Source organism: Cannabis sativa, chromosome 7, assembly GCF_029168945.1.
Source record: "Cannabis sativa cultivar Pink pepper isolate KNU-18-1 chromosome 7, ASM2916894v1, whole genome shotgun sequence".
In the NCBI taxonomy this organism is placed as follows: domain Eukaryota; kingdom Viridiplantae; phylum Streptophyta; class Magnoliopsida; order Rosales; family Cannabaceae; genus Cannabis; species Cannabis sativa.
The window spans coordinates 57,289,619-57,310,870 of record NC_083607.1 but is presented as its reverse complement, the minus strand read 5'-3'; the positions used below and the strand labels follow the sequence as shown (position 1 = coordinate 57,310,870).

Below are 21,252 nucleotides of genomic sequence, written 5' to 3'. Positions count from 1 at the left end.
GGATGAGAGAGGGGGGATTGATGGCTTGCTTTATGATAGTCAGTAGTCTTGTGATCCGTAAGGGGAAATACCAAGTAAGCTGTGCAATCCCACACCGCCTGGGGAAGGTCAAGTGGGATGATTCTAAGACTGGTATAGGACTACACAGTGTAAGAGGACTTAAATGGATTGATTGGTACTACCTATATCAACAAGGTGCATCTTGTTTTTCGGTAGCCCATCACGAAAGAACTCCACGGTTAAGCGTGCTTGACCTGGGGTAAATTTAGGATGGGTGACCTCCTAGGAAGTTTTCTAGGGAAGCGTGCGGGTGAGAACAAAGCAGGCTAAAAACACTCGTGTTGGTTTGTAGGGCCAGTCGTAAGTCCATGAAGCAGCCATAGTGACGTACTCGTGTATAAGAGTCATCATTCCATGGGAGTATGGACCCAATGGAGGCTTGAAGGGGGACGCTACAAATGGTATCAGAGCCTTGACCCAGTCAGAAGTGCGGTCGACGAGGACTTCGGACCCCGTAAGGGGGGTGATTGTGACAGTTGGTAGTCCCGTGATCCGTAAGGGGAAATACCGAGTAAGTTTTGCAATCCCACACCGCCTGGGGAAGGTCAAGTGGGATGATTCTGAAATATGAATTAATAAGTCATAGAATTTACTTGGTAAGTTCTTGTTTTAATGGGACAATCCCACACATGTTGGGTTTTGTGCCCTAAATAAAATTCATTTCAATATAATCAGATTTACTAATTAATAAAGATCATAAATCACATTTTATGTTGCATGGTTCACATGATTTATTTCATGATTATAAATTATATTAAGTCCAGAACATATGTATTTGTTAATGATTATAGTGTTATCAACACAGCGGAATATAATCTTGATTATATGTTCGAAAGTTTAATTCCCTGATTTTTCAGTTCACTGGATTTAGACTGGCATGATAATCAACGATAGGTAAGCTTACACCTTGGATAAGTGTTATGTCCTTTCCATGGTATTGGCAAAGTTTACAAGTATCGGATGTATGGAGTATACATTGGAAGGGACCGATATTGAACTTTGATTAGATATGATAAATTTACCGTAATATCTATTCAATTCAATATCACCTAGTTGATCCTAGATCAAATGATCTTCATCCTGATATGGTTAGGTTCGATCTCAAGAGTATTATACATGTTCTTTGATTTGTTAGTTAAGCCTACTTTTTGGTCAGGGTGATACGTATATTTTGGGAACATGGTAGTACAATTGAGTGGGAGCGCTAATCATAGATATGGAATCTATAGCTTCTATAGGTATTTAGAAGTAAAACGATGATTCTCTTTGAGCTTGCTAAATAGACATAAATGATAGTGCGCTCATTTTAGTGACTATATTAGTTCACTATAATATCATTTATAGGTGGGCAAGTGTTTTAAGGATAAAATACATTGAAAGGGTGTAACGGTAATTTTATCCCTATGCTATGTAGATCATCTATAGATGATCATTGATTATTGGGATTATAACAATGGATAATTAATAGCGTATCTATATCGTGGAACATATAGAGCGTTCTATATGACTGAGAGTGCAATTTTGAGTTCTATGAGTGGATGCAACAAGGAATTAATAAGTTAGTGGATTACTTGGTAAATTCTAGATCAGCTTATTGGAAGCTCGGTTATATAGCCCCATCCCCATACTAGTTGAGACCATACTGCTTGTAAGACTTAGTTAATTGATTTTAATTAATCAATTATAATTCTAAAATTAGACTATGTCTAGTTTATGAATTTTCACTATGCAAGGGCTTAAATGTGAAGAAAAGAGTTTCTAGGGTTTATTTGTTAATTAAGAGACTTTGATTAGTCTAATTAATAAATACATTAAATGACAATATTATTTAATAATTAATTTTTAGTTATTAAATAATTGGAATTGGCATTTAAGTGGTTAAGTTGGAAAATTGGTATTTTTGAGAAAATAAGATGGGAAATGACAAAATGATAAAATTGCAAAGTGGGGCTCAATCCAATACATGGTCGGCCACTAGGGATTGATTTTGCCACTTTATTTTTTCTATTATTTTAATGCTAATTAAATCTGACCTAAACCTCTAGGTGGTTACCTATAAATAGATAGTGATGGCTCACTCTTAACAGATTGATGAAATTTCACTTTTAGAAATTTTTCTTGAGCTTTCTTTCTATTAGGCCGAAACCACCTTTCCTCTTATTCTCTTCATATTATTCAGCCTTGAGTGATAGAGTGAGTGCCCACACACATCAAGTGGTATCTCAATCATAGTGTGTAAGACTGTGAAGAATCCAATCAACAAGAAGGAGAATCGAGCTCAAGAAGAAGAGAAAGAGATCCAGGTTCAGATCTTGATAATGCTCTGCTACAGAAAGGAATCAAGGGCTAGAGATCTGAACGGAATGAGTCATTATATTCCGCTGCACCCAGTGTAAGATTTTCTTAAACCCTTATGTGTTTATTTCATTGTTTTAGAAATTCATATTAGGATGTTAATAAAACATACTTGTTAGTAAATCTAGATCCTGGTAAAATATTTCCAACAAGAACTCCACGGTTAAGCGTGCTTGACCTGGGGTAAATTTAGGATGGGTGACCTCCTAGGAAGTTTTCCTGGAAAGCATGCAGGTGAGGACAAAGCAGGCTGGAAACACTCGTGCTGGTCTGTAGGGCCAGTCGTAAGTCCATGAAGCAGCTATAGTGACGTACTCGTGTATAAGAGTCATCATTCCATGGGGGTATGGACCCAATGGAGGCTTGAAGGGGGGACGCTGCAAATGGTATTAGAGCCTTGACCCAGTCAGAAGTTTGGTCGACGAGGACATCCGACCCCGTAAGGGGGGTGATTGTGACAGTTGGTAGTCCCGTGATCCGTAAGGGGAAATACCGAGTAAGCTGTGCAATGGCCACACTGCCTGGGGAAGGTCAAGTGGGATGATTCTAAGACTGTGTAGGTATGGGACTACACAGTTGAAGAGGAGTTAAATTGATTGATTTGTACTACTTATATCAACAAGGTGTATCTTATTTTTCGGTAGCCCATCACGAAAGAACTCCACGGTTAAGCGTGCTTAACTTGGGGTAATTTTAGGACGGGTGACCTCCTGGGAAGTTTTTCCAGGAAGCGTGCGAGTGAGGACAAAGCACGCTGGAAATACTCGTGTTGGTCTGTAGGGCCAGTCGTCAGTCCATGAAGTAGCCATAGTGACGTGTACTCGTATATAAGAGTCATCATTCTGTGGGTGTATGGACCCAATGGAGGCTTGAAGCGGGAACGTTACATGCTTACTTGACGGCTGCCTAGAACACCACATTTCTTTTCTTCACATTTTTCCTAAGTCCTCCATACTTTATCGATACCAAGTCTCTTTGATCCAAACACCATTGATCGATCTACACATTTACCAAGAGTAGGGACCATTCTCTTTTCTTATTCTTATTAGTTATTTGTTCCCAAGAACCTTACAACCAAAAACTGATTAGATTTGTGAATATTGAGTCTCCCATGAGTCTTGTATTCATAAGTCTCGATTGAGATTTCACCTAGAAATTTTTTGTTGTATTATTGTCCACACACTCTTGAAAACATAACTCTGGTGTGTTAGATCTAATCAATAAAAGCAAAAGTAGACGTAGTCCCATTACCATCACGACATGGGGTGAAGTATTATAAATCCTTGTTGTCCATTTTATTTATTTTGGTTTCATTTTCAAATTAATTCATTGCAGTCATCTTTATATTAATGATCTTCTTAGATCAGTTTATGAAAATCGTGTCAACAATAGGCTTCCCTACAGTACTAAGGCACTAAGGCTTTTGCTCCCCCAGGAGCCTTAGGTCATGAAGTCAAATCCATAGAGGAATTGATCTGACTAATTTTAAAAAGTTCAAATCAGCAGACCAGGGCCTAACTATGATCGGTTTCCTATCAAATTTGATCACCCCTACTTCCAACACATCCTTGGTTGCCTCATCATTAAATTTGACCATGATCAAACCCATGGACATTCTAACAATCTGAGCTATCCCAAGATGCCCCCAAATACGCTTGATGAAACCCTCAAATATAGCCATGCATAGGTGGATTTGCACCAAGAATCATACAAATAATAGCAGAGTTACAAGCCACAACTTGTTCTTTGACTTCGTCATGATCCACTCAAGCAATCCTTAATCCATTTTTATCAGAGATTCGGTGTAGGTCAGTTTCAAATCACGATAAATCTTTTTCTCTTTAGCAAAAGAATTCTAGAGATTCTTAGCAGATTCCTAGATTAATAGATCTTGTTCTTTATCCTCTTCTTGCTCTAGCTCCACTTCTTTGACCCAACTCGTGCTAACCGGAGGAGTAAGGAACTCCGATTCATGTTGAGTTTGTCGACTATTGCTCATACAAATTTCCTCCGCAATAGTTTCTTCTGCTATCAAATTCTGCTCCAAGATGGAACCCAAATTTCCTTCCTCTCCTTTTCTGTCTTGCACACCATAGATGGAATCAAGATCAAGCAATCTATAAACTGACTTTCGAACCATTCTCTTTTTCTTCTCCATGGAAAAGAAAAAAAAAAAGAAAAGAAACGCGGGCAAAAGAATATATATTATAATAATTAAAACATATACATTTTTCCTTATCTTTTTCAAGGACTTACGATTGCCTTTTCTCGCCTTTATGTGGGTCTGCATTTACTTTCGTTTTAGCTTTATTATTGTTGTTTGGTTTTTATTTTAATAATTCGCACCCTGTTGTCCCTCATAAAAAATTGTGACTCTTTCCATTTTAGTTTGGTCAAATCATTTTCTTGCTCAAAACATTCTTGGTTTTGTACACCTTGGTGTTTTGCAGTTGAAACGGTTTGAATACCATTGTTTATTAATTAGTAATATGTGGTAAATGTGTTTCGTTGTTATGGGGAAATTGATTAGACTCTTTAGCTAGCTTCTACCTATGTATCGGTTAATATGATCTATCAATGAGATTAGTCTTTATTTAAGTAATCTATTTATAAGATTTATACAGTGCAATTTGAGTATTATCTAACTTGTAAGATAACAGTAAATAAAGTTCATCTTGTTCTAAAATAAAGTTGTATGCGTGATTATTAATAAATTGGAGCCCAAACTTATTTCATACATTAATATTAAAGCATGTGTTTATACAGTCATGTTTCCAGTATCGATCATTTCATATAAATTAATTTAGTCAATAATGATAACCAGTTATTAGGTCACTCTATATTAATATTTTAATTGTTCATTTAAAGAACACAAGAAAATATGTTGGTAGATCAAAAGTAGATTTCATTCAAAGTATTTATAAATTTTATAAATAGTACTGTAAATTTCTAGCATTTGTTTTTTGGTCAAAATAATAACAATTTATATTTTGAAAGTACAGTATTAAATATTCAAACGGGTTTTGGTCAACTGAAATTAATATATTTAATACTTTCAACTTCAATATATACATTACTCTCTGTTCATATTATGAAAATACCATTAAATTATGTAAAACTTAATTAGACCCAACAAATTGAAACAAAGAATATATATTATTAATCTGACCGAACTTTCAACATAACGAAACGTAATATATATTCATACTTGTATTCAATAAAGATACGTGAATATGCATGTAAATATAACACAATAATATGATATGTTTTGTTTTGTTTTATTAAAATAATAATAGTAATAAAGATTTTTCACTTTAAAAAAACTTACCATATATATGCTATATTTATGTAAATGTAATCGTAATGAATGAAGATTTTTTCTTTTTCTTTGTTAAAAATTGGTGTCCTAATATTGTGTTAAATCAATTTAAATTTGACACATCAACTATTTATATTAAATATGTTAACTCACTACAAAAAAACAATTACTTTTAGTTACCACATAATTTTTGTGTGACTAAATGTGATTTACTTTTAGATACAACTACAAGTTGTCACTAATTTACTTTTAGTCACAACAAGTATTATGAGTAAAATTATATTTAGGATAAATAGCGGCATAAGTACCCAATATTTTAAGTTTGTAAGCGGCATAAACCCAATGTTTATTTTTAGCGGCATAAGTACCTAATGTTTGTAAAACTGTAATTTTCTTCCAGTTTCGTCAGTATAGACTCTGTTTTGAATTTATTAAAAGAATATTTGAAAGTAACTGATACTACATATTTCTATCTAAACTCAATGATCTAGAATTTGAGCTTTATATGTGCCCTGTTCAAGACAATAACAAACTCTGTACTGATAAAATTAGAGAAAAATTACAGTTTTATAAACATTGGGTACTTATGCCGCTAAAAATAAACATTGGGTTTATACCGCTTACAAACATAAAACTTTGGTTACTTATGCCGCTATTTACCCTAATATTTAATCACAACAAATTGTAATTTTTGTGACTATTACCTCTAGCCACGGACTTTTTAGTCACAAAAAAAAAATATATGATTTATAATTAGTCACAACTTTTTAACTTTTAGTGACAAGTTTGATTGTGACTAAAAGTAAATTTTTTTAAAGTGACTGCTTTTGTTGACTCAATTAAAAGTTTAATTTTTTAATAAATAAAAAATTAATTGATGTGTCAAATTTAGATTGATTTAACATATATAATATGAGACACCAATTTTTAACCGAAGATCTTCATTCAATGGGAATAGTTAAGACTCACATAAATATATCTATATAATATTAATTACCAATCAACTTTATAAATAATAAATATTATTTTAGACTCTGCATTTTGTAAAAGTTACCAATTAGATCATCTATTTTATTAAATGACAAAATAAATTATGTACTTTTCAAAATAGAACAAATAGGACTTTGAACTGATTTTTCGTCAAAATAAAACTTAATAATAATTCGCGCGATCTAGAGATGTTATGACAAAACTAATAATATTTTTTGTATTTGTTAGTATTAAGAATTGTCTTCAAGTTAGTTATATTAAAAAAAAAAAAACTTATCGAAAATTGAGTTCAGATCTTATTTTTACTACTTTAAAAAATAAAATATTCATATTATCATTTAACAAAATAAAAAATCTAACCAATTATTTTTATAAAATACATAATTTAACATAATATTTAGTCATATAAATATATATATAACTGATGTAACATATTATATGTGGTTAATAATTTTATACATAATTTATTAAATTAAAAAATATATATATGAGTATTAATTATAATAATAACAACAATGCATAATACTTGGCACATTAAGGTACACATTAACATTTCTGAGTTTTTTTCTCTTTTCTTTTCTTTGGTCTAAGGCGACAAAGCTATAAAGGTTTCACTTTCAAGTATAGTAGTTTTATTAATTCAGGTTTTGGTCAACAGTCCTCATTCTTGACGTGTGGTTGGGTTTTGACTTTTGTTATTGACTTATGTTTGAGTTCTTAACTAAAATAAACACATGTCACTTACCTAGAAACTGCAGTTTTCTTTAAGTAAAATATTATTGCACTTTAACCCCTCTATTGTTATGTCATTTTGCATCTTCCCCCATATTATATTATTTTGTCTTTTATACACATATATTATATATAATTCTTTTGCAATTTGAATATAAATCAAACATAACTTTTTCATTAAAAGATCAAATAAAATTTATCTTCTTACCATGAGTAACATCATGATGATGATATATACATATATATATATATATATACTTAGTTGGGACAATTTCATGTAGATTTGTTTTAAAAAACAAAAAGATTAATATATTACTGTCAATTAAAGAAAGTAACTTTAACTAATGTTTATTTGTTATATATATTTTCTTGAAAAAAATAATAAAACAATCAATTAATGAAAAATAAATAAAATAAAATAAAATATTAATCTTTAAAATATTGGCTAAATAAATAGGTATTATATTTTTAATATTAGTTAGCAAAACTAGAAATAAAATAAAAGAAAAAGTTCCACGTAAAAGAAAAACCATTATGAAAAAAAAAAAAAAGCTTTCACACAAATTATAACTAGAAAAATTTACATAAATAAACTAAATTTTTTTAAAAAATTACTAAAATAGGTTAATACGAAAAAAATTACATTTTTTTTTTGTATATATACATGAAGGATCCAAAAGCTATATATTTGTATATTTATTTATAAGTTTCATACATATGAAAATAATGACATATGCATGTTAAGGGAATGAATAATTTTGGATTATTCAAAATAATAATAATAATATTAATAATAATGAGTGGATGTCATGGAAGAATAATAATATTGAGAAATATGCAAAATCTAAATCTAATGAGTTACAGAATATATATAAACATACAAATATAAATATATAGGGAAAATCCAGAAAATAAATAATAATAACAATGAATATTTATAGTCACAAATTGAAGAACATTATTTCTAAATAATAAACAACAATTAGGGCTATATATTTTTAACAAATCCAACTAATGATTAAGAAGGTGTCGGCACATTTCATTTTCATTATTTTAATTAAATATTTTTTTTATGGATAATTAAATGGTTTCTTGTTAAAGAGGGTACATTTATACATTGAATTAATTACATATTTAATTTTAATTATTTTCTGTAAGAGAATAAAAACAGATGGATATCCATTACCCAGGGAGATGTGCATTGAGTCTGAGACTGAACAAATACATGTCAACTACAGAGCATACATATATATTTTAGTTAGTTTTCTTTTAAAAAAATAAAATAATTATTTTTTAGTTATATTTGTTTAAGGTAATAATTTAAAAAATAATTATTTTATTCTACTCATTTACTTAGTTGCATTTTAAATTATTAGGTTATTTTTTTTATTATTATTTTAGTGAAATAATTATTTTATTTTTTTAAATAAAATATTATTTTATTTTAAAATGAAAGAGAAATTATTTAATTTCAGAGCAAGATGAAAAAAAATAATTATTATTTTTTATTATTATTTTAAATTTCATTCCATTCTAAGCACTTCCAAACAGCTTAATTTATTTTATTTTTTCAAATATCTCACTAATTTTTTTTTTTATTTTATATTATATGTTTACATTATATTTCTCTATATTTCATTTTTCATTTAAATATTATATTTTATATTTATTTTATTAATTATAGAAAAAAGATAAAAAAAGTAGTGAAATAATTAAAAAACACTACAAAAAATTTTACTTTTAGTCACAACAAAATTTGTAACTAAAAGTAAAAAAGTTGTGACTAATTATACATTATCCTTCTTATGTTGTGACTAAAAGGTCCGTGACTAAAGGTATTAGTCACAAAAATTAGAATTTGTTGTGACTAAATGTATTTTTAGTCACAATACTTGTTATGACTAAAACTAAATTAGTGACAACTTGTGTCTAAATGCTATGTTTTAGACACAAATAATTTTTTGTTGTGACTAAAAGTCACATTTAGTCACAAAAAATTTATGTTGTGACTAAAAAGTTGTCACTAAAAGTAGCAGTTTATTTCTCATGGAAACAATTAAAAAAATGAAAAACAAAAAGAAAATAATATGTAATATTTTTACCTCATTATTATTTATTAAGCTACTTAAAGGCGAAACGCAACATATATACTATCATTTCACTAATTTGCTCTTTCTTTCTTTCAAGCAAATGTCCTCTAAATCTTTTGCCGTAATACAAATTTGGCTTGAAATTTAATAATATAAATATAAACTGAAATTTCTATCTATAGTAAAGAACAGTGATAATTTCTCTTCTCCAAATGTGAACAGATCGAAATAAGTCAACTTGTTAGGTGGTCGACATATAGGAAATTTTTTAAGTACAAATTAAGTCAATTTGCACATAGTTTAAGTCTCTATATATGTCTAACTTTGATGCCTTTGGTTCATTTTCGATCCCATACACATTACAATTGATAATTACTTATAGTTGATTGTAATAATTTATATATTTATATTCTTACCGAACACTATTAGGACTTAGTTTTTGGCCCATTTCATTTCAGCCCACTTTTTTATTGGACCTATACTAAAATATTTCTTTTTTGTATTCATTAATAAAAAATACTCTTATTTAGGCATGTTATAAAAATGAGATTTTTTCTATTATAAACTAAAAATAGATGAAATTTACATTTATGACCCCAAAAAAGGAAATAAACAAAAATGGAAACTAAAAAGTTGGTAATTACAAAAATACCGGCTGAGAAAACGGAAACTCCATCTTCTTCGTGACCAGCCGCACCATTCTTCGTGACCCAGCCGTCCAACCCCAACAACCCAATCTCAACCATTTTTCTTCCAAAACCAGCAAAATCAAATTCAATTCAAAATGTAGAACTCCTAGGAAACCAGCTGAATCCCGAAAATCCAAAATCAAAAACGAAAAGGAAAAAAAAAAAACCAGGAAACCTCCATTGATGTACAAAAAAAACTCAAAAACAACAATCATTGAACAAAGAAATCGCGATCAGAGGAGAAGAACCGAGTAGAAGGAGAGCTGGAAATCAAAGAAACTCACCCATGATTGAATCAGAAGGAGAATTGAAGGTAAACAAATTTTTTCATGAACGTGAAAAAAAATTTTAGTGTAGATGAATAGAAATTTGATATTAATTGATGAAAACCAGATTAAATTGAAATAATAATGAAATATTGATGAAGCTGAGAAAAAAACAACAACGGTTTGCATGAAAATAAAAATTAAGGCATATAAATAGTTGCTACAGTGTTTTATTCTGAAACTGTTGTTTACAAGTTGTTTTACAGTGGAATAATAGTTGTTTGGGATCTACGAACTGGAAAATATGAATCTATTGTTATTAATTACTGATCAGTTTTAAAATAGTTGTTTGATAGTTGATTTAACCTATATAAATAGTCGGCCAGCTGAAAGTGTTAGATGCATAAGTTATTGGTGGAAAGAGTTATTTATTGGTTGTTTTGGCAGATTAAAATAGTTGTTTGCAACTACAAAAACTGAACCAAGTAAATAATTTACATTATTTCAGGAAACGGAACCATTACAAATATTGGTGCAGAGCAATGGGCATTGGGATGACAACAAAAACTATGTTGATTATGAATCAAGTGGAGAATTAATTTCGACCAAGTGCACTTTTGAGGAACTAATGAGAATAATTATGGAAGAACTCCAATGCAACCATGAATCAACACAACTACAACTGAAATATCAACTGAAGGAAGGAGGCCAACCACTACAAATCAAGGATGACAAAAGTCTGTTGTTCTACATAAAGCTATTAACGAAGGAGGTTGATTTCACAAGGTACCCATTGTGTGTGAACAAAACCAGTAACACGGCACCACCTAACCAAACAATGGTGTGGAACAATATGATCATGGAATCGTATGAGAACAACGCAGCACAGGAAGACTTGCAGCAACCTGGAAACAACACGCCAACAACTTCCAAGCAACAACTATCTGCGCAGACGATGGGATCTGGTGAAGTTGATACATTTTTCCTAGAAATAGGAACAGTGTCATCAGAATCAACCATACAACAACCAGAAAACAACAGAGAAAAAACTACAAAGAACAGATGAAGATTTCGACTTCACCGACTATGCAAAGCTTGTGGCCGCAGAAATGGTACAAAGAACTCGAAAACAACCAGAAGAAGAAGAGGAAGTGGACAACACAGAAATGATTATCATCAATGACAAACGACATGAAACAATAGAGAAGGGGCAAATTTACAAGGACAAAGAAACATTGATAAGTACACTATGCTACTTTGCAATCAAGAAGACATTTCAATACAAAGTAGTGAAATCTTGCACAAAAGAATACAACATAGTGTGTTTGGACACAAACTGCAAATGGAGTTTAAAGGCTACAAAGAATGGAAACACAGAAACATTCATAATAAGGAGCTACGAAGAAGAACACACATGTGCAGTTACAATAAGATTTGGAGATCAACGACAAGCTACATCAAAGTTGATAGCAGATTTTGTAAAACCAAAATTCTTGAACCTGAAAACAAAGTGCAGCCCAGTACATAAAGACAGAAATGAAAGACAAATACGGAATAAAGATGAATTACATGAAAGCATGGCGTAGTAAAGAGCGAGCACAAACCCAGCTACATGGAAATGCTAAAGAGTCGTACAATCTCTTGCCAAGATACCTGTACATGCTACAGAAAACAAATCCAGGTAAAAAAAAATTTAAAAATTTTACTTTGAAAATATTTGTGAAAAAACAGTTGTTTTTGCGTTGTTATTTCGTTGCGTACATGTTGTTTGACAAAATCCTATTTGATTAAAATTCAGGAACATTAATAGACATAGAGAAAGATGATGATGACAGTTTCAAATATGCATTTGTTGCATTGAATGCTGCTATAAAAGGTTGGCCAAACTGCAAACCAATCATCGTGGTAGACGGTACATTCCTAAAGGCCGCGTATGGAGGCACGTTGCTCATCGCCAACACACAAGATGCGTAATCGAAAATTTTTCCACTAGCATACTGCATAGTTGATTCTGAGAACGATAAATCGTGGGAGTGGTTCTTAAAAAAAATAAAAGAAGCATTCGGGGTTCGAGAATGTCAATGCCTAATATCAGACAGACATGAAAGCATCATCAAAGCAATGAGGAAAGTGTTCCCTGAAATAACACATGGCTACTGCATCTTCCACCTCTTGTCGAACCTCAAAACAAAATTCAAGAAAAATGCAAAGCATTTCAGAGTGCCATTCTTTGCAGCTGCAAAAGCTTACATAGAAATGGAGTTTGAATTCCATATGAGGGAGCTAGACAACTTGGATAAGCGCATAAGACCGTACCTGGAGAAAATTGGCCATGAAAAATGGTCAAGGTATCATTCAGAAAATAACAGGTGAAAACTAATAAGGAGGATAAAATTAATGATATATTCACATATTTAAAGCGTTGTATTTGCGTTGTTTTTGCGTTGCGTTTGAGTGTTTTTTCAAAAGTAGAACTATGACAGAAACTGTCCAAATTATAGGTACTCTACCATGACATCAAACATAGCTGAGGCACTGAACTCAGCAAATTTAGCAGCAAGGGAAACACCAGTGACAACATTAATGGAGTGCTTGAGGGCACAAATGCAAGAGTGGACATACAATAATAGAAAGGAGGCACAAAAATGCACAACAAGGCTGACACCATCATCTGAGAAAAAACTCATAGGGAACTATGTACAGTCATTGCGACTAACAGTAAGTTGAGATTATCGTTCGCATAAAGTAAAATGAAAACAGTTGTTTTTGCATAGTTTTTTGGTTGTTTTAAAGTTGGCTTAAAACATGCAGGTGAAACCAGCAAACCAGAACCTGTTTGAGGTGATAGATGAAAACAGAACAAGAATAGTAAACTTGAAGGAGAAGACGTGCACATGCAATAGATTTCAAAAAGATGAAATGCCATGTAACCATGCAGTCGCCGTCATGAAGGACTTGAACATAAACACATACAACTACTGTGCACAATACTACACATCAAAAGCATGGCTGCAAACATATGAAGAAACAAGATACCCATTGGAAACGTAAGAGAATGGGAACTTCCAGAATTTTTGAAGACATCATAGTGTTGCCTCCAAAGGAGAGAATCAAGTCCGGAAGGCCGAGGAAAAGAAGAATGGCAGCTTGGGAAACAAAGAAACAAAACAAGTGTGGCAAGTGTGGACAAAAGGGACATAACAAAAAGACCTGCAGAAGAATTACAGCATAGAAGTGGAAACAACTACACATCAACCAAAAAACAACTATATTAAAACATTTAGAAAACACATACTGCATATTACGATTGGTTGTTACATACATTTTTTTATTGAGATTTTTTATGTGGAGAGATATTGATAATAGGGAATTGGTATTATTATCATTAATATACAAAAGAACATCAAAATATTATAGTTAAATAATTAAATGAGTGGAAGAAGGTTGAAATTAATAAGAAGGAAAAATAAACTACATAAAGTGATTACAAATGCAATTTAGTTGTTTGTCAGATGGTTGTAATAAGGTTGTTAATAGTATGCTGCCATGAGTAAGAGTAAATATAAAGATTAAAAATCCAAAAATATGAACAAATTAAAAACCAATTCCAATTAAGAAAAAAACATGATAGAAACAACAACTTGTCTATGATTATGAACATAATCTGGTAATAGAAAAAACAAAAGCTAAATAAAAAAAGTAGTATTTCCAACAACAACCAATAGATAACTAAGACAAATTCTTCTTTGGACCCTTTGGAGGAGCCTCATCTTCACTATCAATAAAATCCACTTCTTTCATGCGAGCATACTTATAGAACAACACAGCAAGCCTATCACGGTGTTTCTCAACATCAAATATGGGAGGAATCGGTTTCATATCAATAAAGTATTCGGCGAACGATGCAACGAAACAACCACAGTCACTGCAAAACAACCAAAAAACAACAGCAGAAAAACTTAAAAAAGGAAAATAACATTACAAATTTTAAAAACATTTGAAAATAAAAAATAAAAACAACTTACTTCGAGGTTTGTTGAGGAAAACCATCAACCTTAACAACTTCGAAAGGGTCTAAACAAACCGGTTTGTTTTCCTTTTTGAACTCATCAAACAAAGCAAAAAAGTGGGGCAACAACACCGCAAATGGCTGACAAGCTTTGATAGCAGCACTATCTTTCATAGCAGTCGACAAGGAGTTGTACATGTACATACGCCTTTCCTCAATATTCAATCGACCAAGAATCCAATGTGATTCAGTCTCCATATGGATGATAAAGAAAACATGATCGCACAAATGCCAAGGGGAACCACATAACATTTTTCTACCTCTTATATAATCAGCAATGGCATGTCAAGTGCTTATCAAAGAAAGATTTTTTTTCTGTGCAATAAATTTTTCATACAAAGCATGAATGGTTTTGAAGAATAAGCAATCGGTGGTTGTGAACTTAACCTTTGGCTCCTTTGCATACTTTCCTTTTTTACGTAGATAGTAAAAAATGATGTCCAGATGCTAAACAATAAAAAATGAGAAATGTTCGAAAATTAGAAAATGAATTATATTTCAACAACTAAAAAACAACCAACAAACAACCTGAATAAAACTATAGACTGAAATTTTTGAAAAAAATCAAAAGAAAAAATAAATTAACTTACAGAATTAGTTAAACATTGGCCAGGATATGCAAACTTGTGGAACCACATCTTGGTTGCAACATCTTCCACGCCAAAACGAAAAGGGGGAACAATCTTATCCTTAACCTTCAAGTAAACCTTGTCCTTGTCATGCCTAACATTTAAAAAAAAATGAAACATAAATAGTAAATTAAAAAACAAAAAATACAAAAACACAACAAAAATGCTGAAAATAAACACTTACGGATCTTTCTTCGATCGGCGTCCTTCACCAAGCCACAAGTCAAAATCATTCTCGTCTTTATGTTCTACATCTTCACCAATCTTATCATCGAGAGGACACAACCCAGCCACATACTTAACAACTCCATAACCAGAACCATCTTTAGAACTAGAAATGGAAGAGTCATACTCCATAAACGGAGACGTCAGCGCTATGGGTTTCTTAGATTTCCTCTTGTCAACAAGAGGAGTTTCTTCAACGGGAATTGGGTCCTCTTCAAGTTCAATGTTAGAATCAACATTGAGACCTGTTGCACCCATCTAATATATTTTTTCCACAAAAATGAAAGAAAATAGACAGTGTTAAACACAAAAAGTATGAAGAAACTAAAAAACAACCAAAAAAAATATACCTCAAAACAAACAAGACGACGATCCGTAACCTCAACATTTTCAGAAACTGAAATCTGTTTACAAGGATCACCACCAATTCCATCTGAAGACATCTGTTTATATATGGTATTAAAAAGTAATTAGAGCATGGGTAAAAAATAACAACCTTTACACAACCAAAAAACAACACAAAAGCAACATTACCATAATCTCAACTGCTTTTACACCGGACTGAACAGTAGCCTCAACATCTATTTGAGTAGGCCCGTCATTGAAATCAACGAAATTCTTGATACAGAAAATAAAGGAAAAAAGAAAATGGAAAAAAAAAGTAAAGTTATTATTTGTGAAATACTTCAACAAGTAAAAAAAAACTACATAACAACTTAAAAACAAAATAAAAACAACAAGTAAAATAAGAAGACCAACAATAAATTGAGAACAACATAATCTATAAACACAGCCATATAAATAACATAATAAATACAAATAAATAGTCTGAAAAATAGTTGCAAATTTCTGAAAAATAAAACATAACAAGAGACATAACAATAACATAGAATTACAAGACCACAACCTAAAACGGACTTACAACAAAATAAACCACACAAAGTAACTAAAACTTAGTTACATTGTCTACTTATCTACCTTCTCCTCACTATCAGTGGATTCATCATCACTGCCCTTATCATTTTTTTCTTTTGAGTCAGAATCTTCATCGGCTTGACCATCCTTGTCTTCACCTTCACTACCCTCCCCTTCTTCATCACCCATAACATTCTCTTCTTCATTTTCATCAGTTTCTTCAGATTCATTTAAATCAAAATCTGCTTCATCACCACTTCCATCATCATCATTGGAAGAGTCACTGCCTTTTTCCTATATTGAAATGACAAATTAAATTAGTATAAAACAACTTAAAAAAAACCGAAAAACAACTATTGAAAAACTAAAATACCTTGGCATAGGAATCGGCAAAAACAGTAGAAAACTGTGTCTGCATTGAAGCCATCTGAGCGCCAAAAGAAACAAACTGTGCAGACACAAACTCTTTCAACTCAACCAAATCAGATGAAATCTTCTGTTGGGAAGTATGCAACGAATCGATCTTGACCTCCAACCCATGAAATTTGTCAGAAAAGGCATCAAGCTTGACAGAAATGTCACTCTGAGCAACAGTTGGCTCTTCGGGAACAGGAAGACTCTTGTAAGAGTTGTAGTCGGTGTCGAACTTGAAACTGCTCAGTTTCAAAGCTTTGAACTCACCAGCCGTGGGCCTCATATTTGAAAGTTGCAGCTGATCAAAAAACACCAAAATAAAAATTTCAATTATGAAGATTATTAAAAATGAAAAACAACACAAAAACAACTACTGAAAAACCAAATTACAACAAAAGAGATATACCTTATCTTTGGAAACATCAAAGATAGTAGTCTTCAAAACTTTGAAAGTAGGCTGACTATTGCATGTCCACTGAGTGATCCTTGGAATACGAGAGTTTTCCTTTTGGCAGTACTTACCTTTCATGTACTTACAACACTCGTAGAACCAAACTTGAAGAACATGAGGACAACCAATCAAAGTGTAAAAAACACTCGGCCTCTTTCCCGAACTCCTTGCCTTCCTAACACCCTCAACCCAACTATCAAGCTTACCCTTCAATGAGGAAATAGTCAATTCAAAAGAACTCCGGCCCCAAGCAAATTCATTGTACCTCCCACTATCTACAACATCTAAAATAGACTTGGGTACATTTTTATGCTTAGTGCCACTAAGCAAGAACCACTCCACAAAATACAAAACTGCCAACTTCACAGCATCCTCATCAGAATCACCCCACCTCTTGGTGGTAAAACATTCAATAACAGATTCCTTAGTGATAGAGGACGAAGTTGGCCAATATCTTTCACAAAGACTATTAACCTCTTGCTTAAAATCTAAGACACTACAGTCACCTTCACAGTCTAACCCAGTAATCAATGCAAATTCCTCAATGCTAAACCTAAGCCTAACACCGCGTATCATTACCCACAACTCAGCATCATTAGGTTGTTGAACCTCCCGGAGCAACAACCCATGAAACACTTGGGGTTGAACTTTAAAATCAGGAAGGTTAAGGAAATGACCAAAACAGGTTTTCGAAAACATTTCAAGCTGTACATCTGAAAGACAAGACTTAATGTTCTCTATCACCTGGAAAGTAGCAGTGGAGAAAGCTTTCGCAATGAATAGATTCTTCTGGTCGTAAATATAATCCCATTCCTGTATAAATTGAAACAAAATAAATCAGGACAAAAACAAAAAAAACTAAAACAAAAATAGAAAACAAATAATAAAAATAATTTTTTTTTAAAAAAAAAAAGGACACATTAGGGGGATTTTTCTTTGGTAGGTCAAATCCTTCAACCTTCACTGAGGTCCTAGCATGGACCTGCAAAAAAAAAAGAAATACAAAGTAAAACATAAGCAACAAATCTTAGATACAATAACAATGAATATATAAAAATGTAGTAACCAAATTACAACCAATTAAAAACCTAAAAACAACGTTTATGAAACCCTTACAGTATGATAAATGTAAGAGATAAACAACTTTCAAAAAAATACAGTAACAACACTGTCACAACTTATAAAAAAAACAACTAAAATATTAACAACACTGTACAAGCTCGTTGTTATGAAATTTCGAAAATGGTAGTCGATAATAGTAGTGTGACAAACAACCGAGAAAAAACTGACAATAAACATATACAAAACTAAAGAATAAACAACACTGAAAGATCTTGTTGCAATTGAAATTAGTAAAATGCTTCTCAATACTAACAGTGTGTAAAACAACCGAAAACAAATTCACAATAAACATATAAACAACCAATGGGGAAAAGCAATTCAAAGCTCTAACAAAATACGAATTGAACTGGGCAATTTTTCAACAACCAAACAACAACTGAATAAAAACAACACAACAACATCAACCACAATACATGACAGAAATACATAAAGAACACCAAAAAAACATAAAAACATCCTAATAAACACCTAAACCAGTGACCTAAAAAGCTCATGTAAAAATTAACACAATAAAATGAAACCAAGCAAATTTAAATTACCTTCGATTCAACTTTGGGCTTTTGGTCCTCACCATGCACTTCATCCTCAAAATCAGAATTTGAGGAAACCTAGAACAAAAAATGGGGAAAACTTTAAATCATCAAATGTAACACCACAAATAAAACAACCAGAAAAAAACTAAAGAAAAATTTAAAAACAACAAAGAGAAACTTACATCGCGTGCAGACTTGGAAATTTTTGCTCTCTTAGTCTTAGGAGCATCGGCTTTAACAGGAGGGGCTCTTTTCTTAGTGCTCGATGTCTCTGGAACATCAGCCACTAAATTTTTAGCAATTTTTTTTAACCCCATCTTAGGTTCGACTTTGGAAGTAACAGTTGGAGCCTTCTTCGATTTTTTAGAAACTTTCTTCGCCGGAGATGGTGATTTCGAACCACTTCTAGTGGTTGCCATTTATATAGAGAAAATATAGTGGAGGATGACAATGTAGGTTGAGGAAAACGTGGGTGAGGGCTTGGAGAAGGTGATCGTGGGAAGAAGAAATGGGTTAGGGCTTGATAATGGTGATCGTGGGAAGCTCGGTTTGAAGAGTGGAAGAATCAGATAAATGAAAAATTCAAAAAAAAAAAATAAGAAAGGAGTTATGAGGTGGCGTGCGTGTACGTGTGTAAGGAAGAAGGGAAAAGGTAAAATTGTAATTATTAAACTTTTTGAAAAGTAAAATTGAAAAATGTAAAAGTTAAAAAAGTTTAAAAAACCGTGTATTGATAAAAATGTAAAAAAGGTGTCAATTTTGACATGAGGTGTAAAAATCTCTATAAAAATTCATTTAGTTGGAGGGGTTGGAGCTCCGATCCGGCGGATCACTTGTAATTTGAAACATTCGGATATTTATTGGATCTTGGATCAGATCCGCTCCGCCCCGCCCCGCCTAATTTTTTTCTGGATCGGATCTGATCCGACCCGATTTCAATTTATTTAAAAAAAAAATTAATTCAAGACTCGGACCCCAGACTCGAATCCCTTGGGACTTGGACCCGGACCCAGACCCGGGACCCAAGACCCAGGACGGGGACCTGGACCATGACTCGGGACCCAGACCCAAACCTTGACTCGGGACCCAGACCAGGACCCTAACCCAAGACCAAAACCTGGACCCGGACCCGAGACCCAAACCCGAACCTAGACTCCAATCGGGACCTAGAACCCGAGACCCGGGACCGAACCGAGACCCAACCCGAACCTGGGACTCGAACCCGAACCTGGGACTGGGACTGGGACCGGGACCTAGGATCAGGATCGAGACCGGGACCCGGACTCGGGACCCGGACCCAGGACCCTAACTTGAACCCAAACTCGGACCCGGACCTAAACTTGGACAGAGACCCAACCCGTTATTGGTGTTGGGGTAGAGTTTATTAAAAATATATTATCTTTACACAATCTATTAATACATGTCAATACCAAAATATAGTATTGTATTTAATAGTACTAATACAAAATTAAAATGGATATAAAATTATAAGTTAATATTAAAATTCTTAAAAAAAAAAAAATCGGGTCGGATCAGATCAGATTCGAATAAGTTGGGTCGGATCAAATCCGATCCGAATAAGTCGGGTCAAATCTGATCCGATCCAAGTATCTGATCTAGCAGGGTTGGGCGGGGCAGATCCTTACATAATCTGGATCAGGTCGGATCATAGCCAGATCAGATCCGACTCGATCCATTTACACTCCTACTCATATTATAAGAGTTTTTACACCATATACTGAAATTTTCAATTTTTTTACTTTTTACTGTTGGGCAGAATTTTTTTTCAAAAATACTGTGTAAGTTTTATACTGTGTATTGTGTTAAGTTTTCACGGTTGTTTTTAGTTGTTCTACTATTGTTTTAATTGTTCTGTTGTTTTACATTTGTTTTATAAAAAAAAACAGTATTTTTGTAAAAAAATATCCACCCCACAGTAAAATTGTAAACTTTTGCCCAAAATTCAGTATTTTTATAAAAATCCCTATTATATTTTATCAAAAAGTATCCACTTTTGTGAGTAAGTTGCCCAATATATCTTCACCATCTACTTAAGTCTAGCACATAATTTACATTAACATAAGGGATATAATGGGGACATCATCTATAAAAGTGGGTATATTTTAAAGAATATGGAAATAAAGGTAAAAATTAAAAAAAAATAAAGTAAAGTGGGTATTCAATGTAATTTCCTCAATATATACTCCATATTGCTTTGTAAAACCTAATCAATTAAAAGATTTTTCTTCCATTTACTTTCAAAACCGAGAGGTTTCCCTCTTTAATATGGTATCAGGTATTATCTTCTCCCACCACCAAACACTCTAGCTGCCTCCTTCAAACTCCAGCCCTAAAATAAGATCCTCTTCTCCCATAGCTCCTAGAACCAAAAA

At 32.5% G+C, this 21,252-nt stretch overlaps 3 protein-coding genes across 3 annotated transcripts; 2 read left to right on the top strand and 1 right to left on the bottom strand.

Annotated features, from left to right (window-relative positions):
- Positions 1 to 10,120: 10,120 nt before the first annotated feature.
- LOC133039771 (uncharacterized) lies at positions 10,121 to 11,567 on the top strand. Its single transcript, XM_061118718.1, has 2 exons — positions 10,121 to 10,548; positions 11,010 to 11,567. Exons 1-2 carry the CDS (start codon positions 10,522 to 10,524, stop codon positions 11,565 to 11,567), a joined length of 585 nt encoding a protein of 194 aa, XP_060974701.1. The 5' UTR covers positions 10,121 to 10,521.
- Positions 11,568 to 12,944: 1,377 nt separating this feature from the next.
- LOC115696732 (uncharacterized) lies at positions 12,945 to 13,552 on the top strand. The gene is made up of 2 exons (XM_061118717.1): positions 12,945 to 13,219; positions 13,313 to 13,552. Exons 1-2 carry the CDS (start codon positions 13,013 to 13,015, stop codon positions 13,550 to 13,552), a joined length of 447 nt encoding a protein of 148 aa, XP_060974700.1. The 5' UTR covers positions 12,945 to 13,012.
- Positions 13,553 to 14,870: 1,318 nt separating this feature from the next.
- Positions 14,871 to 19,278, bottom strand: LOC133039770 (uncharacterized). Its single transcript, XM_061118716.1, has 9 exons — positions 19,042 to 19,278; positions 18,866 to 18,934; positions 18,124 to 18,186; positions 17,160 to 18,017; positions 16,713 to 17,051; positions 16,403 to 16,633; positions 15,959 to 16,042; positions 15,775 to 15,867; positions 14,871 to 15,682 (listed from the first exon to the last, which is right to left on the bottom strand). The coding sequence occupies exons 1-9, from the start codon at positions 19,276 to 19,278 to the stop codon at positions 15,380 to 15,382; spliced, it is 2,277 nt and encodes a 758-aa protein (XP_060974699.1). The 3' UTR covers positions 14,871 to 15,379.
- Between the last annotated feature and the right edge of the window lie 1,974 nt (positions 19,279 to 21,252).